Below are 25,580 nucleotides of genomic sequence, written 5' to 3'. Positions count from 1 at the left end.
GAAGGAGAGGCTGGGCCGGGCCTACAGGGCCTAACCCGGGAGCCGCCGCCGGCGGACGACTTCTACGACGACGATGACGACGACGAGGGCGAAGAGGAGGAAGAGGCGGTGGCGGCGATTGGGTACCGAGGTGCGCAGGGCGCGGGCGGCTGGGAGTGCGCATCCCCTCCTCCCTTTCTCGGGGCCCCTTCTGGTGTAGGGTGAGGGAGGTTCTCTGGGGCGGACTCGGGGTCAGGGCGGGTGCTGCGGCGTCCTGCTCCCCACCGCGGGCCTCCTTAGCTGTGCGTCNCCCCAGTTCTCCCCCCTCCTCTCCCTCTTTCCCTCCCAGCACGGCCCGCCTGGGCGGCTCTGCGCAGCCGCGGGGCCGCCAAGCTCCCGCAGTTGGTTTTAAAGTAAGTTTCTCTTTCCTCTTACTCTCTTAGCATACAGCCTTTGTTAAACGTCGTTCGCTTTCCCACACTCCTTCCCTCCACACTTAAACCTGCAACTTTTGCCTGTCCCTTGTCTTTTGCAGTTGTCATTGCAAACTGACACACCTGTACAATTGGTGTTTTGTTTTTTTTTCTTGAAGGCGTTTATTTTTAAACTTGTTTTAAATTTTAAGGAGCAAAGCTTTTCCTAAAGTCATAGCCTGCAAAATTTGAAAAGCAAAGACTTTTCTAAAGACGTTACCATTCTGGGGTGCAATTAATGCTGGGTATGGGATCATGGTAGTACCTTGAGTACTTAATATAAATAATACTTTTTTCTGATTATGTGCTTATAATGTTTTTTAGAGTAGTTGTAATTTCGTATGTATGCATATCTGTAACCCTGAAACACGAATTGACATTTTTCTGGCATGCTAAAGCAGATGTGTTGTATATGTCATGTCATCTTTGAGAGTTTGATATTTTTGATCGGAGTTGTTTATGTCTTGGATGGATGTTTGTCTTTATCAGTAAATCTTATCAGTGGACCATTTGGCTATACCTAAGCATTAAGGTCTACATTAGTAAAAACAACCCCTGATTTCAATAAATATAGTTTAATATGGGAAATGAATAATGATGCAAAGAAATCTTTGTGTCTGGTATTATATAAGGGAAGGGCAAATTATTGTAGTTGTATTTGAATGACCTGTTAAATTTTTGACAAGTTAAATGCATTCCCATTTTTTGTGATCAGTCAATTCAGTCTAACTGGATTGCTACTTATTGTGTTTTGATGAAGTACAATTAACTTCTAGATTTTGATGAACTGAAAGTTTTAGATTATGGGCAGAATCCCTAAAGATGAAGACACACTGCTCCTATGAATGGTGCAGGCTGACCCAGTAGGCATTTTTTTTTTTTTTTAACACGTAGTGAGTATGAATGAATGTTCAGTGGTTTATTCAGTGAAAATCTTCATATCTGTTACAGATCTGTATACATTTTAGATTCCAATTGTTTCAGCAGCCTTGAGTTACTTTGGTTTCTTTTGCAGATAACCTTCTGTTTGGTGATGAAATAATCACCAATGGTTTTCATTCCTGTGAAAGTGATGAGGATGATAGAGCCTCACATGCAAGTTCTAGTGACTGGACTCCAAGGCCACGTATCGGTATGCCTTCAGAGCTTTAGAGAATAGTGCCTTTTTCTTGGTATATTTTTTTGTGCCAACTGAAAATACAGTTTTCTGTACCTTTATAACCTGGTGATGAGGTCCTTAGGTACTTCCCGAGATTTAGTATCAGCTTATGTTTCTAGGGAAAGTCTGGTGCTTTGTTGTTTTTGTTTTTGAATAGCCCAAACCCATGGAAGCTGGCCTCTGGTGTTTCTCAGTCAGGTCCTTCTCACACCTGCAGCCCTTTTCACTTGTACCCCTCTGCGGAGTTCTTTTTCTCCATTTAGAGTAGCTTGCTCTCCCTTAATTCAAATCTGTTCTTTTTTTTTTTTTTCCCCTTTAACACTTATTACTCCTTAACAAAGTCTGTATCCAACTTCTTCATTGTCATACTTCCTGTGCTAGAATATAAGCCCCATGGGGGCAGGGATTTTGTTTGGTGTAGTGTTTTGTCAGTGCCTGGCACACAGTTTGTGCTCAATAAATATTAAGTATGTGGATGAAATGGGAAAGTATTTTGAAGAGAACACCATCAGATTTTTATACCAAAGTTACAACATGAGCATCTTGGAAATGATCTTTCTCTTAACATGCTCTCATTCTTTTTTCAAAAGTGTCTTGACTCTTTAAACAGTGGTGATTAGTTCCTGTTTAGTGTCTGTAAATGTTTACTCTATTTTTGGTTTTTTCAAACTGGGAAACTGATCTAAGAAATTTCATGGAAAAAATTATGAATGTTCAAAATATCAATAATGTATGTATCATTTTGGGAGATTGGTGAAGATCAAATTGAAGATTATTACTGGAAAAATTTTAGAAGATAGTAATTGTATATAGACTTCCTGTGGGCTTTTGGGACTGGTACCTTTCCTTAACTGATTTTTAGAACTCTTGTGTACGTAACTTGTGTTATTAATTAATTTGTTTTTACTGCTTTTGTTCAATTTTATCATGGAGGTTCTAGCTACTACAATAGACAAGAAAAATAAAAGGAATCTACATTAGAAAGGCAGTTGGAAAGCTGTTACTATTTGCAGAAGACATCTAAGTAGAAATTTGATGGAAACGTCAAAAACTAGAGTTAAATGATTAGAAGAAAGTTGTAGGATATATCATCATTATTAAAACTGAAGTGTATTCCTATATATTATCAACAATCATAATTTGAAATTTAGACGTGGATATCATTTGTTGGGGTGCCTGTGTGGCTCAGTCGATTGAGCTTCCGACTTCAGCTCAGGTCATGATATCACGGTTCATTCTCAAAGTCATGTTTGAACCCTAGGTCTTGCAGAGCCTGCCTCAGATCCACCACTGTTTCCCTCTCTTGTGCTCCTCCCCTGTCTCTCTCTCTCTCAGAAATAAAACATTAAAAAAAAAAAAAGTGGATATCATTTGCAGTAGCATTAAAAATTAGTAGTTAATTAGACTCTTAAAATATATAGTATTTTATAGCTCAGGGGGATTGCCTAACTCTTTTTATTTGTAATTGATATTTACCTTTCCTTGGCTTTTCATCAAATGATGGTGCTCAAAATGATTAAAAAGACAAAGAAATTGCAGAAGTAGAAACAATTGCTTTGGAAACTTATAAAATTACTTAGAGCGTGAAATTTGGCATGCAGCTCTGGGTGTGCATTCTGGCTTTGCAACTGACTAACTGGGTAATCTTGAGCAAACTATTTTGCCTCTCTCAGTGTTTGTTTTCTTATCTGCTAAACCTCTTTCAGGGAAGATTTATGTGAATTAATAACTGACAGTTCCTGACATTAAATACATATTTAGTAAATGAAGGTGATTATTATCAGCAGTTGAATAATTAATATTTGTAGTCCTTTGATCCAAATCAAATTAACATACTGAATTAAAAAAAAAGTTTATTCATTTTGAGAGAGAGAGCAAACACATGAGCAGGGGAGGGCCAGAGAGAGAGGAAGAGAGAGACTCCCTTCCATCAGCACAGAGCCTTACCTGGAGCTCGATCACACGAACCAGGAGATCAGGACCTGAGCTGAATCAATTGTCACCACCTAGGCACCCCCATTAATTTTTTTTAAGTCTAACATGACAAATACTTTTTTGAAAGAGAAAATATTAAATGATCTAAAGAGTGAATTTTGGTTTTAGAAACCGGAGAGACGAGGCTTGATTCAGGAACTCCAGGGGCAGGCACAACTCTTGATTTGATCTCCCTAATGTCATTGGGGGAGAGCACTAGCACTAAAGAACAAAATACCTTTATATTGCATTTTCTTACTTTGCAAAAAAAAAAAAAACAACTTTAAAGATTGGTAGTTCATTACTTGAAAATAAATGAGGTTTTGAATTACTTGGAAGTGGATTAGATCTAATTCTTTTTTCTCTTGATACAGGTCCGTATACTTTTGTTCAGCAACATCTCATGATTGGCACAGATCCTCGAACGATTCTTAAAGATTTATTACCAGAAACAATTCCTCCACCTGAATTGGATGATATGACACTGTGGCAGATTGTTATTAATATCCTTTCAGAACCACCAAAAAGGAAAAAAAGAAAAGATATTAATACAATTGAAGATGCTGTGAAATTACTGCAAGAGTGCAAAAAAATAATAGTTCTAACTGGAGCTGGGGTATGTAAGATGTATATAACACTAGTAAAAGGGAGAGGTGGTGTATGATTTTTCTTAAAGCTTTTCTAATTAAGAAATATTTTTCTTGTGTAAAAGAATTTATCCTAACATTGATAATGGGAATTTGTGTTTAGAAACTGCTAAAAAAGTACAGCAGCAGTTGTTAAATTGGTTCAGTTTTTTAAAAACCTCTCCAACAACCTTAAAAAAGATTTGTGTTAAACAAATGGAGCCCATTGCAGGGCTCAATTCCAGGACCCTGGGATCATGACCTGAGCCAAAATCAAGAGTCAGGTGCTCAACTGAATAAGCCACCCAGGCACCCCACCCCCCTGAAATAAATTTTTTTTTAACACACTAAAAAAGATTTTTTTAACACACTAAGTGGAGTTAAAGCAAGATTTTTACTTATATTAAACTACAGCTCCTAAAGGAGATGCAGGGAAGTCTGTTTGCAAAATATGTGTCAGAGTCTGATGGAAAAATTGGATATTCCATCTTTATGGGGAAACCAGGAACCTAATTGGTATTCACAAGTAAAATAACTTAGTGTTGGGAAGGCAACAGATTCCTACCTCTCTTTCATTTTAGTTTAAGGTGATGTGATGGTGGTGGCTTGACATTTTTCATTTGTCCTACTTTGGGTTCACACTTAACTAGCTACTTAAGGCTCTTATTGTGTGTTGAATACAGAATATGTTACAAGTTAATGACCTAGTGCAGCTGTTAGAGTAAAATTCAGTCCTGCTTTTTGCCATTTCGAGTTAGGCAGAGTGCTAGTTAATCATAAATGGTTATCAAGTATCATTCTGCTTTGTTCCCAGATGTGATTTAGACTAGTTAGTTTTACTCTGAGGTCAAAATGGAGTCAACTCTGAAAATTGTGAAACAAGTAGTTAACTTCTGAAATCCGTATTTGAAATGCCTGTTAAGGATTAAAAAGCTGTGTCCTAGAGTTAAAAAAATTTTTGATTTTAAATTTATTTTAGAGAGAGTGCATGAGCAGGGAGGGGGCAGAGAGAGAATCTCAAGCAGGTTCCACTAAGTGTGGAGCCTGCATGGGGTTTGATCCCATGACCTGAGCTGAAATCAAGAGTTAGATGCTCAGCCAACTGAGCCACCCAGATGCCCCTACGATAGCATTTTTAAAGAAAATATAGGAATTTAATATTCTTGAAGTAGTAGAATCCTGACCAATGACAGTTTTTTGGTTTTTGTTTTTGAAAATATTTGACTGTGATAGAAAGTCTTGCCTGCTTTCTAGTTAAAATAATTTGAAATGGTTTATTCTCAAATTGCAGTTGCTTTAATTTGTTGGTTAAATGCTTAAAGGTTTAAAATTAGCCTAAAAAAAATAAATCTAGCCTGACTTAAAATTCCTTACCCCATTATGAATAGAAAATGTGGTGGATTGCATTGTACTGGTTATTTGGTTTTTATTTGAATTTGAAATTAGAGCAAGACAGTCTTTTTCTTCTTCAAAATAAATTGTTTTTTTTTTTTTTTAAATGTTTAGAGAAAGAGAGGAGGGCAGAGAGAGAGAGAGAGAGAGAGAGAGAGAGAGAAAATCTTAAGCAGGTTCCATGCTCAGCATGGAGCCCATTGCAGGGCTCAATTCCAGGACCCTGGGATCATGACCTGAGCCAGAATCAAGAGTCAGGTGCTCAACTGAGTAAGCCACCCAGGCACCCCATCCCCCCAAAATAAATTTTTTTTTTTAAGTGTTTTATTTATTTTTGAGAGAGAGAGAGAGACAGCATGAGCAGGGGAGGGTCAGAGAGAGGGAGACACAGAATCCGAAGACAGGCTCCAGGCTCTGAGCTAGCTATCAGCACAGAGCCCGACATGGGGCCAAACCCATGAACCATGAGATCATGACCTGAGCTGAAGCTGGATGCTTAACCGACTGACTGAACCACCCAGGTCCCCCCGAAATAAATTTTAAAGTAAAATATTTTTCAGTTCTTCTCTAATTATGTGATGAAAGAACTAGTAATTATAAATATAGAGGTAAAAGATTTAATTGTATATATTTCAGGTTTCTGTTTCTTGTGGAATACCTGACTTCAGGTCAAGAGATGGTATTTATGCTCGCCTTGCAATAGACTTCCCAGACCTTCCAGACCCTCAAGCAATGTTTGATATTGAATATTTCAGAAAAGATCCAAGACCTTTCTTCAAGTTTGCAAAGGTACTATGAAGTCTTTTTAGCTGTTCTTTGGTCTTCTTTCATGAAAGTATATTATTCACATTTAGTCTTCTTAAGTTTACCATTTATTGTCTGCTAAATTGGGTACTAGTACTGTGGTAGGGTAAGATCACTGAAATAAAGTTATTTCAGTCAGAATTTCCTTCTTCCCAGAAGGAACCTATCATTTACTTTTCATTTTAGGACTGGGTTTATGTTTAACAAAGAGATTAGTTCATATTTTTCGAATTTGCACTTTAGTAATGGCCTTTCCATCACTCAGACTATTTTGGAGGTTAGTAAACCATATGAAAGTAACATCACTGTTTTTGATTTTTAATATTTTTATGGGTCATAATGCACTGTCATCTCTGTTTTGATGTCTTTTATAGTAGCCAGGTTTTAACACATGAGGATTTGCCTAAAAAATTTGTGATTAGGTATGAAGATTATTAGGTTGAATTTTAGTCAAGTTTGCTTTATTTTTCTCTTAGAGCCTCTAGGGCTGCACTGTCTAGTTCAGAAGCCACTAGCCACAAAGGGCTCTTGGTCCTTAAGTGTATTGAAATGTTATGTAAGTGTGGAAGACCTACCAGATTTTGGAAACGTAGTATGGAAAAAATAGAAAATATATCATTATATTCTATACTAACAAATACTGATTATATGTGGAAATAATTTTTTGATATTGTGTCAAAAATTATAATTTCATGCTTTTAATGTGATTACTAGAAAATTTAAAAATTGTGTATATGGCTCACATATTTCTATTGGGCAGCTTTCCTGTAGAGTATGAAGTTTGATAATTACATTGTACCATGCCCAGGAGATTTGAGTCATTAGAAAACTTATATTTTTTTATTCTATAGTTTTCTGGAGAGAAATTATAAAATTGTTATTGCTAAACTTTAATATATTTGGTAAGGGTCTTCTGTATTATTGATTAGTTGTTCATAAATCTAGAAATTAAATGAACCTGGATTTTAATTAAAGAGTGCTACTTTCAAACCATATGGTCTATTTATTATAATTTGGAAAAGCTCTAATGTTCCAGTATTACTGGTACTACTGCATGATTTTGAAGAACAATAAAATATCACTTATAGATTTCTTGAATTGGACCTAGGATATTCATATTATAATAGCTCTAGTTAGTAGAAATCAACAAGTAAGTAACTAGAAATTATTTTGATCTTATATTTGATGATAAAAGTTGATTCACTACTGCATTTATATAATGTTCACTAGATTTTTGCTTTAAATTCTATTCTGAGAGCAAACATGTTGCCCAATCGACTTGTCAGCTTTTTTCCCTATCTTAAGTATATATTAAGTTGCCTACTAAAGGAGTAACCTGACGCATGGGAAAATGTGGTAACTGAGAATAGAAATAACAAGGGTAAGAAACCTTAGTTGTCTCATATACAAACTGGGTTCTCAGTTGTAGCTTAAATTAGCTTTGATATATAAGAATCTGTAGAAGCAATTAAGAATTTCTCTGATAGAGACAAGTTGTAGGAACTTTAAAAAATATACTCAATAGAAATCTAGACTGTGCATACGAGAAAATAAGTGAGTTACAGTAAAAATGGCACACTGTTAATGTCTTATAATGTTTTATAATCACTTGTGTACATCTTTCATGCCACCTGGGAGAAGACAAGTGTGGAGAGGCAGCATTTTTCACTCATAAAAGTTTTGAGAATTTATGTATACTAGTTAATAAAGTGAAAAAACACTAAAAATTGATAGTAATGGTAAAAGACTGAGTTAATTTGGGTCTACAAAGAATAGGGAAAAGCTTAAGGGGAAATAAGTATGGACGTAGAGTGAAAAATCATATTTAAAAGTGGAGGATGGAGAGGGTATGTAAATATTACACAGTATTTCACTAGGTTCTTAAAATGCTACATAAATACTCCTAACATAAAATTTTTTTGCCATTTTTTCTAACTGGGCAGAAAGTTCATAAAAGTAGCTTATGATTTTTTTCAGTTATGAGAAAGTGAATTTAATATGAAGCCATGAAAAGAGGAAACATTACTGGTGAAATTGAGACATTTTGGAAGGAAAGAATTTCTGTACATGTATGGAGGCATCAAGTGTATATAATTATTGAGAAGAAACATAGATTTTATTTAGACAAGAAATCCAAATGAAAGAGAAGTGTGTTAAAGAGGTTACTGGCCCATTCGAGCAGTTTCTCAACCTATTGACATTTTGGGGTGGTTAATTCTTTGCTGTCAGGAGCTTTCCTGTGCATTGGTGGATATAGAGCATCATCCCTGGCCTCCTCCCACTAAATGCTATTCATAACACTCTCTCTCCTAGTCTTGACAATCAAATGCCTCCAGACATTGCCAAATATCCCCTGTAAAATTGCTCCCAGTTTGAGCACAACTGTATTACAGTGTGCTTACCTGTGGTTATCTCTTTGAATTCTTGAATATAAGAACAATTAAGCCCAACATTAAAGCTGTTTAGCCATATTCTGAACCATTATCCTACTGCATAGTAAGGGTTTGGAGTGATAATGAGTTTGGTCATGGTTCTCATGAGTCCAAAATAATTCACTGGTATTGTTAAAAATGAGTGGTTATATTAAGAGTTAAGGTGAAACTGAGGCTATATAAATAACTTTATTTGTTGTTAAAAAGGACTGTGTTCAGAGTATAGATGCTATCCCATATTGAATTCAGTGAATGTTCTTTACCATAGGGGGAATCAAGAAAAAGGGGGAAATATGTACTGAATTTTTATGTACTTAATTCCAAACCTTTATCTTTACATTTATTCAATAAATTATTACTTTTTTGATAATGTGCAAACATAACAGTTTCTGTAGTTATAAAGTTAAGGAATCTTAAAATTAGCTCATTACCTAAAAATTAAAAAATGTAAACCCCCACCCCCAAAAGTCACAGCCCCATTTATCTGTAGACAGTTTTAATGTCCATGTGTATGTGGGTTGCATATAAATGTAAGTATAGTTTTATAGCTGGAATATATATATTATTTTTATAAAAAATGGGCTCTTTTGTCTTTATAATTTCTACTTAATAAAACTTTTAATCTATTAAACCGTTATATATAATTGTCATAATGTTCATCAAGTGGTGTACTGTAATTCCACAAGAGTACATTTTGAGTCCTTCCTACTTACTTTTATTGTAAATAGTGTTGCTATGATTGTCCTTTTTGGTATGTTTCCAGTGTTAGAATAAATTCCTGAACATGAGATTGCTAAGGGTCGATATACTCCTATATACTTCTATCAGAAATATATTAGAAGGCTGGTTTAGCATGACCCTGCTCCTTCCCCATCCGAAAAACCCTCCACAATACATCATTAGCATTAAAATACGTTTAAAAAAATCACTTGCACATGCGTGTTTGTGTGTTGTTGTATTTATGGTTTAAAAATTTCTTCTAATGGTAACAACACATATTTTAGTTAGCTTCTCCCTTCAGTTCTCTCTACCTCTAATCTCTTTCTTCAAAGGTCACTACCATTATAAGATGTATTCTTGGGTATCCTTCCAGGAAAAAGAATGAGTAAAATTGTTTATATAGGAGAGGGGTATTATTTTAAGTTTCCAATATTTTAAAAATAATTACCAACAGAATCATACTCCCTTTTTTCTGCCTTGCTTTTGTTTGCACTACTTAGTAGTCATGGAAATAGTTTCATAATGGCACTTAACAGATACACCTCATTTTTTAAAAGGCTGCATAGTATTATAGTTGTATCACAATGTTTAGTTTCCTGTTAGTGGATACAACTATTAGTTTAATAGATAAAAGTTAGCATCTTCTTACCATATTAGTATTTTGTTTTCATTTATTAGGATAGATGATTGCATTTTACTACTGGCCATGTGTGTATCTTTGAATTGCCTGTTCTTAGCTGTTTTTTTCCTATTGGGCTGCTTTTCTTATGCCGATTTGTGGAGAGATCATGCATCCTTGAGTGTTTTTAAGTAGAATGTGATTGGAATTCCAGCTTGCTGTAATCCCATGAAAATGTGCAAAATGAAGTGTATTTTTTAAAATGTTTTATCTATTTTTGAGAGAGGGTGGGGGAAGGGCAGAGAGAGAGGGAGGCAGAGGATCTGAAGCTGGCTATGTACTGACAGCAGTGAGCCCAGTGTGGGGCTCAAACTCATGAACTGTGAGACCATGACCTGAGCCGAAGTCAGACGCTCAAGCAACTGAGCCTCCCAGGCACCCTGGAAGTATATTTACTTTTTATCTTTATTATTGAGACAGAGGGGAGGGAGAGACAGAATCCCAAGTAGGCTTGGCACTGTCAGCACAGAGCCCAATGTGGGACTCAAATTCATGGAACTTTGAGATCATGACCTGAGTGGAAGTCAAGAGTTGGACACCTGACTGAGACACCCAGGTGCCCCAAAGTGTATTTACTAGACTAGTTTTACTAGATTAGCTTGGATTACCTAATGGCAGTGGTGCTTATTAGCTTAAAAGACAAATAGGAAACTTAATGTTGGAAGGATTAAAAAAAAGGCAGTATGCATTAGTGGTTAAGAGCTACACTTTGGTGTCAAAATTGGATTTGAATGATAGCTCTGCTATGTACTGGCTCTTGTGACTTTTGGCAAGTTTTTTTTTTTTTTAATTTTTTAATGTTTTATTTTTTTCTGAGAGAGCGAGCGTGAGCAGGGGAGGGTCAGAGAGAGTGAGACACAGAATCTGAAACAGGCTCCAGGCTCTGAGCTAGCTGTCAGCACAGAGCCCGATGCGGGGCTTGAACCCACTAACTGTGAGATCATGACCCGAGCCAAAGTCGGATGCTTAACTGACTGAGCCACCCAGGCACCCCTGGGCAAGTTATTTTTGTGCTTTAGGTTTTTCATCTGCAAAATGGCGATGTATGTATCTACAGTAGAGTCTGCAAACTTCAGTATAGGGCCAGGTAGTAAATGTGATTTTCTTTGTGAATGATACAGAACTCTGTCATTTTTGATTACCTTTCCAACCAAAATGTAAAAATCCAGTCCTCATTCTGGACTACAGCATTATAATAAATAGCGTGGAGCCTACTTAAAAAAAAATAGAGGGAATAAGGGATAAGGCACAGAAAGGGTCATTCCGGTAAGGTAGAGTCTTGGTACACTTGTTCCAGGCCTGTGCTAGAGGTATTCATTTATTCATCTTATGAGTTAGGCATGCTGTTCTCACTGTCCTTATTATCTTAGAACCTATTTTGTTTGTAGCCTAGCATATTGTAGTATTTGTTGTAAAAACTTTTTTTGGTAAAAACAGCTATTTCCAGAGAGCTTAGTAAGTAAGCTACAAAGCATCATTGGGAGAAAACAGTGGTTAGTATAGCACAGTCCATTAGTTAAAAGCATAATGTAGCTTTTGGTTTTCTATGAAACACAGCTTTAATAAGCCCTTCACTTGTTACTTCTTTCTTATATGCATTGTCTGTTTTTTACATTGCAAAGTTGTCAATGAAATTCATGATAAAAATTTGAAAGTGAGGCAAAGTTTTTGGATTTTTGTATAACATTTTCAGTTGCTTTTGGACATGTACATCGTAGTTTTTATAATGACATTTGCTTATTATTTTTATGTAAAAAGTATCCCTATTGATTTCTTAAAATTTGAAATGTTAAGTTAAAAGTAAAGTATAACCTTATTAAACTTTTTTTGTATAATGTCAGAAGTTGGAAGTTCCCCCACCTCAATTTATAGCTTGTTTGTATCCTTCTGTGTTTATATGAGTGTATACATGTGGATATAAATACCGTTTTTGTTTAATAACAAAACAACAGAAAACCAAACTATACACACTGGTGGCTAACCTGCTTTTTTTAACATGTCATAGGACCATTTTCCAGGTCAGTACATCTAGACCTCTCACATTCATTTTAATGGCTGCATACTCCACTATTACGGACGTACTATATTTCTACAACCGGTCCCCTATTGATGGACATACGGTTGTGTCTGATTTTTTGCTAGCATTGTAATACGTTAGAGGCTGTAATGAATGGTAAGGAAGTAGGTAGCATTACTACTTTCAAGAAAAAAGAGAAGAAACTTCCTTTGCCATAGTCACTTACTAAATGAAATTTAATAAAAACACTGTCAAAAGTTGAGAGGACCAAAATTGATACTTTTTTTCTGATCTTTTTGCCATGTGTATATCTGAATTCTTTGTTTTTAAAGAAGAAACAGCATTGAAGCATTATTTGGGGGGAAAAACACACACACAAAATCCAGCAACTCAGCATTCATGAGCAACTCTATACTATACCAGTATGTGCCTGTGCAGTGGAAGGAAAACAATTTTGGTAAGGAATTAAAACTTTAGCTTTAAACTTCCAACAGGTTGATATTTATAATGAATGATGAATAAACAACTTTTAATATTGTGTTGACAGTGCCTTTTTTAGTTTTTAAAAGAAGTCACCATACCTTTGATATCTTTAATTTCAACTTAAACTTTTCTTTTTCCTTAAAAACAACAACAACAACAACAAGATACCCCAAAAAACCTGAATTCGCAGCCAACAAAATTTAGATATATTCTCAGGTGTATATTTCTTCTTTTATTTAACATTTGTTAGAGATGCTTATGGGTTGACTTTTTCCTTCAAGGGGCCAAGTTCACTAATTGCTGAGTTTTATACATCTTACAGCAGCAGTCCTTTTGTAGGTGTGTGTTGCAACCATCTAGATGCTTTGAGATGCTCATGTATTGTTTTTAATTTATTTATACATGGGGGACTATCATGGTAGGTTTTTTGGTTAAACCTAAATATGACATGTGTAATCTTTTTTCTACCTTTTGCATTATGTAGGAAATATATCCTGGACAATTCCAGCCATCTCTCTGTCACAAATTCATAGCCTTGTCAGATAAGGAAGGAAAACTACTTCGGAACTATACTCAGAACATAGATACACTGGAACAGGTTGCAGGAATCCAAAGGATAATTCAGTGTCATGGTTCGTAAATTTCAGAATTGCTTTCTGTTATTTAGTTTTTTTAGGAAAAAATAGGATTAGAAAGTAGGCTACCATCCAGCACTGGAGATTTATTTAGTCAGGTTAACTGATCAGTAGCAAATAAATTTTAAAAAGTAGAATGCAAAGAGTGAAACCAGAAGTATTGGCCTTGATACTTAATTGTACAAAACATCAGATTAATGTTCTGTTGTGTTTCAAAAGGGGTAGCAGTTGTATTCCATTAAATTCCTCTAAATAACCTTTTTTGGTTACAAAAGTAATAATTAGCTATGTAAAAAAATAATGACTTTTTTTAGGGTATGAAACTAAAGGAACAAGGTAGTTTAGATGTATAGAATTTAGAAATTTGGAACTCTTTAAATTTAAAACAAGTAGGAACAGACCGTTTCCTTATGTATCTAAACTTGTTTTTTTAAAAAGTATATTTATTTATTCTAAGAGGGAGAGAGAGCATCCCAAGCAGGCCCTGCGCTGCTAGAGCAGAACCCAACCTGGGGTGCAATCCCACAAATCACAAGAGCATGACCTGAGCTGTAATCAAGAGTCAGACATGGGACACCTGGTTGGCTCAGTCAGTCTAACTCTTGGTTTCGGCTCAGGTCATGATCTCAGTTTGTGAGTTTGAGCCTCACACTGGGCTCCACGCTGACCGGTGCAGAGCCTGCTTGGGATTCTCTCTCTTCCTGTCTGTCTCTGCCCCTCCCCTCCTCACTCTCTTAAAATAATTAAGCTTAAAAATAGACACTAACCTGCTGAGCCACCCAGGTGCCCCCGAACTGTTAGTAATGTACAGCTGTTAAGCTAAGGTCACACAGTTGTAACCTTCCAACTCTGCAGAGTTTTGCTCTGGAGGAGTTGGTTTATTTTGTGGCGCTTGGCTGGCTCAGTTAGTAGAATGTGTAACTCTTAATATTGGGTTCTGAGTTTGAGCCCCATGTTGTGGATAGAGTTCACATAAAACAGAAAAGAAAAAGAATAGCTTTAGGAAGAGCACTATATCAATATCTCGGTAATTGAGGATTGGATTGTCTGTATTTATTAATATATATAAGTATTTTAATTATTCATCCCTGAGATTTCCTTGTGGAGTCTTCGTGTTTAGAACCATTGTGGTATGTTTTAAGAAATAGAAGCATTCCTTTAATAAAGCGTGTGTGTGTGTTGGTTATTATAGGTTCCTTTGCAACAGCATCTTGCCTGATTTGTAAATACAAAGTAGACTGTGAAGCTGTACGAGGAGATATTTTTAATCAGGTAATTCATCATCTATACTTGAGGAATTGTGCTTGTCTCTGATCTGTTTCTTCTTTTGCCTCCGAATTCTTTTTTTCCTGAAAGTATGTGGTACAGAGAGTGTTAACCACTGGGGGTGCTGATGAAATATACAAGAGCCTCTTAATCCCTTAAATTGAAAACATGGCTCTATAATGTCTCTAAAAGGATGATATAGGCTCCTTAATATCTAAGTTAAAATAAAAGCCCAAATCCTAAGTGAGGCATTGCTCTGTTAGAGTTGCTCCTTACTCTTCTTCTTTTTTTTTTTTTTCAATTTTTAAAAAATGTTTATTCATTTTTTGAGAGGCAGAGCGTGGGTGGGGGAGGGGCAGAGAGGGAGGGAGACACAGAATCTGAAGCAGGCTCCAGGCTCCAAGCTGTCAGCACAGAGCCGGATACGGGGCTCAAACTCATGAACCACGAGATCATGACCTGAGCCAGAGTCGCACATTTAACCGACCGCGCCACCTAGGTATTCCTCCTTACTCTTCCTTTTTAAAATTGTCTGTTGGATTTTGAGTTTTAAATTCTTGGTAATTCCTTAAAACATTTAAAAAGTTATTGTAAGAGATGTTTCATTTATGATCACTGCCAAAAAAAAAAAAAATTCATGAAAATAATGTCAGAATAAAAACCATCCAGAATGTAAATTCTGTGTGCTTAGCTGCATATATAGTTAATCATACATGGTGAGGGTAGCATGTTAAAATGGAATCATATCTTACATTTTTTAAAGGATTAAGGTTGTGTGTGTGTATGTGTGTGTGTGTATGTACATATATACAGATGCTGGTTTTTCTTAATCTGCAGTAAACTCTTAAATATCAAATGTAGGTCCAATGGATATACACCAGTAATAACCCCTTTGTGTTTTATTGTATGTTAATAAAGTAATTATTGACCCTTGATATTGCCATTGAGGTTGTATCCAGTTTTCCCTGCTATTTATCCACAGCTCTTCTGTTTTCTTTGATAACTTTTTTCCCTAAGGACTTAAAGCATGTATAGCTCTTTCCACAGGCTTCTCCACTTCAGTTTGAAAACCTGTCTTTTTTTTTTTTTTTAAATATTTCCCAGAATTCTAATTTTTTTTGATGTTTTTTTTTTCCCCGCTGAGAGAGAGTGTGAGCAGAGGAGGGTCAGAGAGATGGAGACACAGAATCCGAAGCAGGCTCCAGGCTCTGAGCTAGCTGTCAGCACAGAGCCCAATGTGGGGCTCGAACCCACAAACCGTGAGATCATGACCTGAGCAGAAGTCGGACGCTCAACCGACTGAGCCACCCAGGCTCCCCTAATTCTTTATTTATTTATTGTTTTTAAATCTTTTAATTCTGGTATAGTTAACATATAGTGTTCTGTTAGTTTCAGGTGTACAACATAGTGATTCAACTTCTTTGATCATTTTGAAATACATTCTTCGTGTGTAATTGTTGACTCTGTCTAACTTTGGCTCTTTTCTTCCCCATCTCAACCCAAATCTGGAACATGTAGGTGGTTCCTCGTTGTCCTAGGTGCCCAGCTGATGAACCACTTGCTATCATGAAACCAGAGATTGTCTTTTTTGGTGAAAATTTACCAGAGCAGTTTCATAGAGCCATGAAGTATGACAAAGATGAAGTTGATCTCCTCATTGTTATTGGGTCTTCCTTGAAAGTAAGACCAGTAGCACTAATTCCAAGTAAGTTGGTGATGATTTTTAGAGAATACTTCTGCATGTATTGCCATGGGTTGTGGGGTCTGTACAATGGACCCCAGTGATTTTATTCTCTAGTTAAAGAGTGGTAAAGAGCCAATTTTATTTTCTAGGTGACATTTCGTTCACAAAGATTGGTTAATATATTTTGGTGCAGGGGTTGGGTGGAAGGGTTGTCAGAACAGAAGTAATGTCAAATTAACAAGGGAAACAGTTCAGGTTTTCAGTGGAATGTGTTTTTAATATGACAGGAGTTAGCTTCAGCTGAGTTACATGTGTTTAGGAAACATATGTAATCTTAATCTATGTGTTCTAGTCTTAATTTGATTAAAGTTGTCGAGCTTTCAAATTTAGTTGATTTCAGGTCCAGTAAGTTGAAATGTATATATAGCTGGATACAAGTGTAATATACTCACATTAGAGAATTTGGAGGATCATTCTGATTGGTCTGTTTATATAAGAGTCATGCCTTGTGATTAATATCCTATGTGGACCAGCTTTGCCCATAAGGGTGTTTGTGTGTATGAAAATGCTCAAATATAATTTAAGTCCCTTTTACTCAGGAATATTTAACATGTGCTTTCATACTATCTTTTTTCTCCCTCTAGTGAGGAAGCAAAAGGGAGAGGAAGATAGAGGCACTAATTCAGTAGCATCAGGTGTGCCCTAAAAGGTGAGGGAGAAAGAGAGGAGAGAGTATCGAACTCTTAACCAGAGAATTAAATTAGACCCTACTTCAGCAGTCATGTAGGCACCCAGAGCAAACAGTGGAAGAAACAGGAGTTCAACTCTACAGTTCTGCATCTTTTTCCTACTTACATGTGGTGGCTTTGTTTAACTCCTATAGCTGTGAAATTCTTTGAAAGTAGAATATAGAATAATTTGTAATTAAAACATGAAGTTTAATGAATAAGTTCCTTTACTTTTGAGTTATTTTTTCTCTTTAAAGGTAAGGCAGAAAAATTCTTAAAAACTTTCCGTGGGGCAGTGTAATAGTGTGTCGGTAATAGGCAAAGGCAAATTTTTAAAAATGTAAGACACAGGTATATGTGGAAAATAGGTTTGTGTGAACTTCTTCGCATTATATCAGGAACCATTTCGGTAGAATAACGATCACTATGTGCCAAGAAGTTTCTATGCATTTAACATATATTCTCACTACAACCTGGTGAAAAAGTACTGTTATTATCTCCATTATATATAGATAAGGAAATTTAGGTACAGAGTAGAAAACTCAGATTGCTCAGAAGTAATTAGGTGATGAGAAACAGGACCTGAAATTTTATAAAGATGTTTAAATGCTCATCTGTTTATTTGACATCTTGATGAAATGTGATGGGTTGGTTTAGTAGTAATGGTGGGTTTCTTTTTTGATATTGGGAGCATGTTGGATTTTTGCATAGTGCATTTGTTGTGGCTTTATTACCTTAGCTCCCTTCCCTTTTTCTAATGCATTTTTCACCTTAATTTTAGGTTCCATACCCCATGAAGTGCCTCAGATACTAATAAATAGGGAACCTTTGCCTCATCTGCATTTTGATGTAGAGCTTCTTGGAGACTGTGATGTCATAATTAATGAATTATGTCATAGGTTAGGTGGTGAATATGCCAAACTTTGCTGCAACCCTGTAAAGCTTTCAGAAATTACTGAAAAACCTCCACGAACACAAAAAGAGTTGGCTCATTTGTCAGAGTTGCCTCCCACACCTCTTAATATTTCAGAAGACTCAAGTTCACCAGAAAGAACTTCACCACCAGATTCTTCAGTGATTGTTACACTTTTAGACCAAGCAGCTAAGAGCAATGTTGACAATCCTGAGGTGTCCAAACCAAGAGATCATATGGAAGAAAAATCACAGGAAGGACAGAATTCTACTAGGAACATTGAAAGTGTTACTGAACAGCTGGAAAGTCCGAATTTAAAGAATGTTGGTTCTAATACTGGGGAAAAAAATGAAAGAACTTCAGTTGCTGAAACAGTGAGGAAGTGTTGGCCAACTAGACTTGCAAAGGAGCAGATTAGCAAACGACTTGATGGTAAGGAAACACTGTTGAACTGTTTTGAAGGTATAATTATTTTAACAAAATATTTGAAAGAAATAAGCAATTTTGGCAGGTTAGGTGATAGTGTATAGCTTTATGTAACAGAAGATTATGTTTAGAGAAACTGTAGAGTTGAGAATTTAACCTAGAGAAAGGATAAACAGCAGTATTGTACGCTAGAGGAAGGAATAGTGTGTTTAATTAAAGTGTTCTCTGTACCTTATTTCTCCAGGAAATGAGAAGGTAAGCATTGAATTGGGAAGAAAATTGGGAAATATATTGTGTTCTGCCATTGTCTGGTGAGCTCTAGCTTGTAGAAATGATGACTTAGATTTGGGTGGTTACTGTAGGGTAGCTGCTTTATTTATATACATTATCTGATTTTAATCTCATGAGGTAGGAACTGTTACTTTGCTGCTGCTGGTGGAGAAACTGAGACCCATTGAGGTTAAATACCCTGTGCAAGGTTGACAATTAGGACATGGAAGAGCCAAATTGGATTCTAGGTCTATCCTCAGAACCTGTCCTCTTAACCAGAAGGCTGTGTTGTCTCAAAGCAGAAAAACATCTCTGATCCTTCTCCATAGAATTAAGAATAGCATCTACCCTGTTTTTTGTTTTAACTGAAATTTAGTTGGCACAATATTAGTTTCAGGTGTACCACAGTGATTAGATACCTTATGAAATGCTTACCATGAGAAGTGTAGTACGATCTGTCACTATAGAAAGTTAGGGGCGCCTGGGTGGCTTAGTCGGTTGAGCGTCCGACTTTCGCTTAGGTCATGATCTCGCGGTTCGTGGGTTCGAGCCCCGCGTCGGGCTCTGCTGAATGCCAGCTCAGAGCCTGGAGCCTGTTTCGGATTCTGTGTCTCCCTCTCTCTCTGACCTTCCCCTGCTCACGCTGTCTCTCTCTCTCTCTCTCTCCTAGAAATAAATAAAAATATTAAAAAAAAAAAAAAGTTATTTCAACACCCCACCCTCCCTTCCCTTCTGGCAGTCACCAGTTCTATTTTTATGAGTCTGTTTTGTTTTTTAGATTCCATATGTAAGTGAAACCATATGGTATTTGTTTTTCTCTGACTGACTTTACGTAATACCCGCTAGATCTATCTGTTGCAAATGGCAAGATTTTATTTTTTTTTATGGCAAAGTAATACTCCTTTGTATTAATACAGGACAACTTTATCCATTCATGTATAGATGGATATTTAGGCTGCTTCCATATCTTGATTATTGTAAATAAATACTGCAGTGAACATAGGGGTACACATACCTTTTCAAATTGGTGTTTTTGCTTTCTTAAGGAAGATACCCAGAAGTAGAATTGCTGAATTCATCTTTATTATTTTCTATTTCTCACTTTTTGAGAAACCTCCATACTGTTTTCGGTAGTGGTTGCACCAGTTTACATTCCTACCAGCGAGCACTTCATGAGGGTTCACTTTCCTCCACATTTGTGGCTAAACTTGTTATTTGTTTTTTTGATAATTAACCATTCTGACAGGTGTTCATGATCTCATTGAAGTTTCAGTTTGCATTTTTCTGATTAGTGATGTTTAGCATCTTCATGTGTCTGTTGGCCATCTGTATATCGTCTTTCGGAAAATGTCTATTTGGGGCCTGTGCCCATTTTTTTTTTTAAGTTTTTATTTTTTAACTAATCTCTACACCCAGTGTGGGGCTTGAACTCACAATCCTGAGATCAAGAGTTACATGCTCCACTGACTGAGCCAGCCAAACACCCCTGTTTGGGGCCTTTGCCCATTTTTTAATTGGGTTGGGTGTTTTTGCTGTTGTATGTTCTTTATATAATCTGGACATTAACCCCTTATCAGATACATCTTTTGCAGGTATCTTCTCCCACTCAGTAGGTTGCTTTTTTGTTCTGTTGTTTCCTTCTCTCTACAAATTAATATTTTTAGTTGATGTAGTCTGTTTATTTTTAGATCTTTAATCAGTTTTGTGGGTGTTTGTGGTGTGAGAAAGTGGTTGAATTTCATTCTTTTGCATGTAGCTGTCTCGTTTTCCTTAACACCATTAATTGGCTAGACTGTCTTTTCCTCGTTGCATGTTCTTGCCTTCTTTATCATACATTAATTGACCATAGAAGTCTGAGTGGATTTCTGGGCTCTCTATTCTGTTCATAGATTTATGTGTCTTATTTTTGTGCTAATATGGTACTGTTTTGATTACTGTAGCTCTGTAGTATAATTTGAAATCAGGGAGCATGATCCTCCTTTCAGTTTTGCTCTTTCTCAAGACTGTTTTGGCTATTCAGGATCTTTGTGATTCCACACACATTTTAGGATTATTTGTTCCAGTTCTGTGAAAAATGCTATTGGTATTTTGATAGGGATTGTATTGAATCTATAGATTTTTGATAATATGGACATTTTAACAATATTAATTCCAATCCATGAACATAGGTCTTTAAATTTGTCTTCAGTTTCTTTTCATCAATGTCTTAGTTTTCAGACTATAGGTCTTTCACTTCCTTTGGTTAAACTCATTTCTTGGTCATTTTATTTTTAGTCTTTGATGCAGTTGTAAATGGGATGGATTACTTAATTTCCCTTTCTATTACTTCACTGTTAGTGTATAACTGTATAGAAACATCTACCCTGTTTTGACTCATGAGAACGCTTTACCAAGTAGTATGGTGAAACATCCTAATTTAATAAATAAAAAAATATATATACTAACTTAGATATAACAATGTTGTGCAACTTAAAACATTAAGTCAGGTCCCATGGGTAAACTGACATTTTAGGCCAATGTATTATGCATTGTAATCATTTACCATAAGTGAATTTTAGTTCAGTTGAATAAGCCTTCATGCCTTTTCCATACCAGGCACACTGTAGTTAAGTTCTGGATTATACAGTGATCAATCTATTGGTGTTTGTGTAGAATTATAAAAGTAGCTGATTAAACAAAAATAGGTGATATATAGAAACATTGAAGCTGCTTGGAAGGGATTAGGTTACAGAAGGCTTTCCAAAAACCTGATTTCTGACCTTGGTCTTGATTGATATGTGGAGAGTTAAAAGTAAAGGACATATTCCAGGAGAAACTTGAAGAAGCATAGAAGAATGCTTAGGTTTATAAATGTGGCAAGAATCAGTAGAAAAATTGCTGTCTAGTCAACTGGTATCATATACAATGGCAACCTGTATACTGAAAGACTTTTGTATTTGAGATTTTGTGTTATCTTTTTTGTTTTTTTAACGTTTATGTATTTTGAAAGCATGCGCGAGGCGGGGAGGGAAAGAGAGACTCCACACTGTCAGCTCAGAGTTCTACACAGGCCCCAATCTCACAAACCCATGAGATCTGACATGAGCCGAAATCAAGAGTTGGACTGAGCCACCCAGGCGCCCCTCTTTGAGTATCTTTTTGACATCTGGGTCAAACACAGAAAACTCTCTGCCCCAGGAAACAAAAATTAAACTTGGATCAGTCTCTAGATTTTTCTCTACCAATTTAGGCCTTAAAGGTACAGGCTTTGGAATTAGACCCAAGTTGTCTCAGATTTACTGGGGCAAAGTTTTTAATCTGTTTCTTAATTTGTAAAATGGGAATAAAATTGTTTACATGGCAGCATTGTGAGAATTTAAAAAGATAACTGGTGTAGAGTGTAAAATTGCAGCTGTTAAAAAAAAAATTACCACACTAGTCTTTTTTTTTTTTTTTTGGAGAGAGAGCAAGTGGGTGAGGGACAAAGGGAGAATGAGAGAGAGAATCTCAAGCAGGCTCCAGACCATCAGCACAGAGCCCTATGCAGGGCTGGAACTCACAAACCGTGAGATCATGACCTGAGCCAAAACCAGCAGTCGGGTGCTTGACTAAGTCACCCAGGCAGCCTTACCACACTAGAGTTAATTTATTTTTGTTTACCATGGTTTGTCGGTAAGGTCAGATTGAAAAGGAGAAAGGAGCACATATGAAGCAAACTAAGTCTGTCTTGATGGTTCCCAAGAATAAGCAAAAACAGGTATAGGATTTTTGGATTCAGAAATAATAGATTATTCTGTTCATCAGGTGGGATAGAGCACAATGAAGCATTTTTAGAAGCGTGTGCCAAAACTATAGAAAAATGTACAACTTCAGGACCCCTCAGTAAAAGACACATTAAGAAGTGTCAAGTGGCTTTGTTAGCTAGAATAAAGGTACTCTCCTCCAATCATGGAAGTTAATACTAGTGGCTTAGAAGACGAATACTGTGTATTCTCCCAAAACAGAAGGAAATAATTGGTTTTCACATTGCAATTTGTGATGTTAATGGAATGTGAAATCAGTTTTGTGTGTTCAGATCAGAATTATACACATACGAGGTTGTTCAAAGTGAGAATCTGGGTCATGATGGGGTATAAAGTTTGAAAGCTATTTTGAAGAGAAACCTGGATATGCTTGACAGATGGCATGTCACTTCAACTATGTTAGTAGCCAGGTTTTTGTGAATCAGTCTGGGATGTGGTGCAGTAAATAATGACATTTATTTTGTGTAGAAAGATTTAAGTTCGAAGTTACTTGTTCTTGTGAATTCCAGGGTAGAAAACATTTCATCATTAATGTTTAAGGTTCCCACCAAGAGGTGCTCTTAACCTGGGACCTATAATAGCTTAGGGTGAGGGAGGGAATTCTCTTTACCATTATATGTCACATGTTATAATGTGAATGCACATTTTGGTGGGGGTTGGAGAAGACAGGTTAACGTCCAATTCTGGATCAGCGTTTCTCATAATGTGTCTAGGACTCTGGTAAAAATAAATACTGATTGGGGCGCCTGGGTGGTTAGTCGGTTAAGCGTCCGACTTTCGCTTGGGTCATGATCTCGCGGTTCGTGGGTTCGAGCCCCGCGTCAGGCTCTGTGCTGACTGCCAGCTCAGAGCCTGGAGCCTGTTTCAGTCTGTGACTCCCTCTCTCTCTGACCCTCCCCTGTTCACGCTGTCTCTCTCTCTCTCCTAGAAATAAATAAAACATTAAAAAAAAAAAATACTGATTCAGTAGGTGGGTGGTGGGGCCTGAGAATCTAAACTTCTAATAAACTGTCAGGTGATGACATTGCCTGCATACTACACTTTTGAATAGGTGGTGAAGCTCTTAATGAATTAAAACTCTTAATTTTAGGTTCATCATCTAAAGTTAAATGAAAATAATGAAAGTGCTTTGAAGGCATTTATACTTTAGAGAAGCACATATATTCGGTGAACATGAATTGAGTAATGTAGGCTGGCCTGGATATTTAATATCATGAGATCTGTTTGGAGGAGTTGGTTAAGCTTTATTGAACATTGTCCTCTACATTCATATTTAAGCAACTTAATAGAGTTGTGAAAATCACTTAATTTTCCAGATGAGGAAATTGAGGCATAGAGACAACTGCCTGAATTTATGAAGCTGGCAGGTGGCAGAACTAAGATTTGCAGCTAGGACTGGAGCTTGTTTTTAAAGACCGCTATTGTAATAACCATTAGTAATGACACTCCGGTAAAGGCAGAGCTGGAATGTACAATCAAAGTTAGTCTTAAAAAAACTTGGAATAATTTATTTCTCTTTTGTTAACTGTATTTCAGATAATCAGTATCTGTTTTTACCACCAAATCGTTATATTTTCCATGGCGCTGAGGTATATTCAGACTCTGAAGATGACGTGTTATCCTCTAGTTCTTGTGGCAGTAACAGTGATAGTGGAACATGCCAGAGTCCAAGTTTAGAAGAACACTTGGAGGATGAAAGTGAAATTGAAGAATTTTATAACGGTTTGGAAGATGATGCTGATGTTAATGAGAGAGCTGGAGGAACTGGATTTGGAGTTGATGGAGGTGATCAAGAGGCCGTTAATGAAGCTATATCCATGAAACAGGAAGCAACAGACATTAATTATCCATCAAACAAATCATAATGTATTAATCGTCCAGGTACAGGAAATGTTCCACCAGCATTAGGAACTTTAGCATGTCAAAAGGAATGTTTACTTGTGAATTCAACAGAACAAGGAAACCAGAAAGGTGTAATATTTATAGACTGGTAAAATAAGATTGCTTTTTCATGGGTAATTTTTAACTTCTTATTTCTGTACTTGTACACTCAACACTAACTTTTTTTAAAAGAAGGGTACTAAGTATCTTTAATCACCTATTGGTCAAGACTTTTCTTTTAAAAATTCATTTGTATGATACATCCGTTATGTATATATAATTTTGTTCTTGCCTAGTGAGTTTCAACATTTTAAAGTTTTCAAAAAGCCATTGGAATGTTAAATTAATGTAAAGGGAACAGCTTATCTAGACCAAAGAATGGTATTTTCACACTTTTCTTTGTAACATTGAATAGTTTGAACTCCTCAGATGTCTGTTCTGCTAAACTTTTGATTCTTTATTAGCACAATTACCTATTTTTAAACACTGGCATTTTCCAAAACTTGTGGCAGCTAACTTTTTAAAAATCTCATAACCTGCAGTGTGTGTAGAAGGGAGTCAACAATATGTGGGAGAGCACTTAGTTGTCTTTGCTTTTTAAAGGAAGACTTGGTGCTAAGAATTTCAGGAATATTGTATTGAAATGAAGACGGCTTTTGTACTTCCTGTGGACATGTAGTAATGTCTATATTGGCTCCTAAAACTAACCTGAAAAACTACAAATAAATGCTTTGGAAATGTTTCAATTGCTTTAGAAACAATAGTGCCTGCCTGGGTACCCTTAGTTTCAAGAATATTTGCCATTGTTTAAATACCTATCACTGTGGTAGAGCTTGCATCGATTCTTTCCCACAGGTATTCAACTGCCAAGATGTGAATATGCAAAGCCCTTATGAATCTATAATAATGGTACTTCAGCTGGGAAGAGTGTAATATTTTGGACTGCTGCTTTTCTTTTCCATTAATGAGGAGAGCAACAGGCCCCTGATAACAGTTCCAAAGTACTAAGATGTTAATTATAACTCAGCCAGTAAGTACATGTCTCCTTTGGGGAGGATTTGGTGTAATAGACACCAAACTGCTAGCCTAGTATTACAGAGATGAACACAACGTAACTTGTAATAGCAGAACAGTTTATGAAGTTAGTTCCTGTAACATCTTTATTTAAAAGCTTAGCCTGCCTTAAAGCTAGAGATCAAACTTTCTCAGCTGCAGAAGCTTCTAGCCTTTCAAAAAAAAAAGTTCATACTTTATAAA

At 36.4% G+C, this 25,580-nt stretch overlaps 1 protein-coding gene across 2 annotated transcripts; it reads left to right on the top strand.

The window, feature by feature from the left end:
• The first annotated feature begins 1,499 nt into the window (after positions 1–1,499).
• Positions 1,500–25,069, top strand: SIRT1 (sirtuin 1). 2 transcript variants are annotated; one of them, XM_077778617.1, is made up of 8 exons: positions 1,500–1,584; positions 3,960–4,201; positions 6,240–6,392; positions 13,223–13,370; positions 14,566–14,645; positions 16,158–16,344; positions 17,833–18,396; positions 23,979–25,069. In XM_077778617.1, exons 2-8 carry the CDS (start codon positions 3,989–3,991, stop codon positions 24,305–24,307), a joined length of 1,674 nt encoding a protein of 557 aa, XP_077634743.1. In that variant the 5' UTR covers positions 1,500–1,584; positions 3,960–3,988; the 3' UTR covers positions 24,308–25,069. The 2 variants fall into 2 exon arrangements, with proteins under 2 accessions (XP_077634743.1, XP_077634744.1); XM_077778618.1 differs by lacking the exons at positions 1,500–1,584; positions 3,960–4,201 and adding an exon at positions 12,588–12,712 and having other exon boundaries at positions 6,330–6,392.
• The last annotated feature ends 511 nt before the right edge of the window (positions 25,070–25,580 follow it).

Source organism: Crocuta crocuta, unplaced genomic scaffold, assembly GCF_008692635.1.
Source record: "Crocuta crocuta isolate KB4526 unplaced genomic scaffold, BGI_CrCroc_1.0 scaffold167, whole genome shotgun sequence".
Classification (NCBI taxonomy): domain Eukaryota; kingdom Metazoa; phylum Chordata; class Mammalia; order Carnivora; family Hyaenidae; genus Crocuta; species Crocuta crocuta.
Note: the sequence above shows the minus strand (reverse complement) of the source record. Positions and strands in the feature narration are given on the sequence as shown.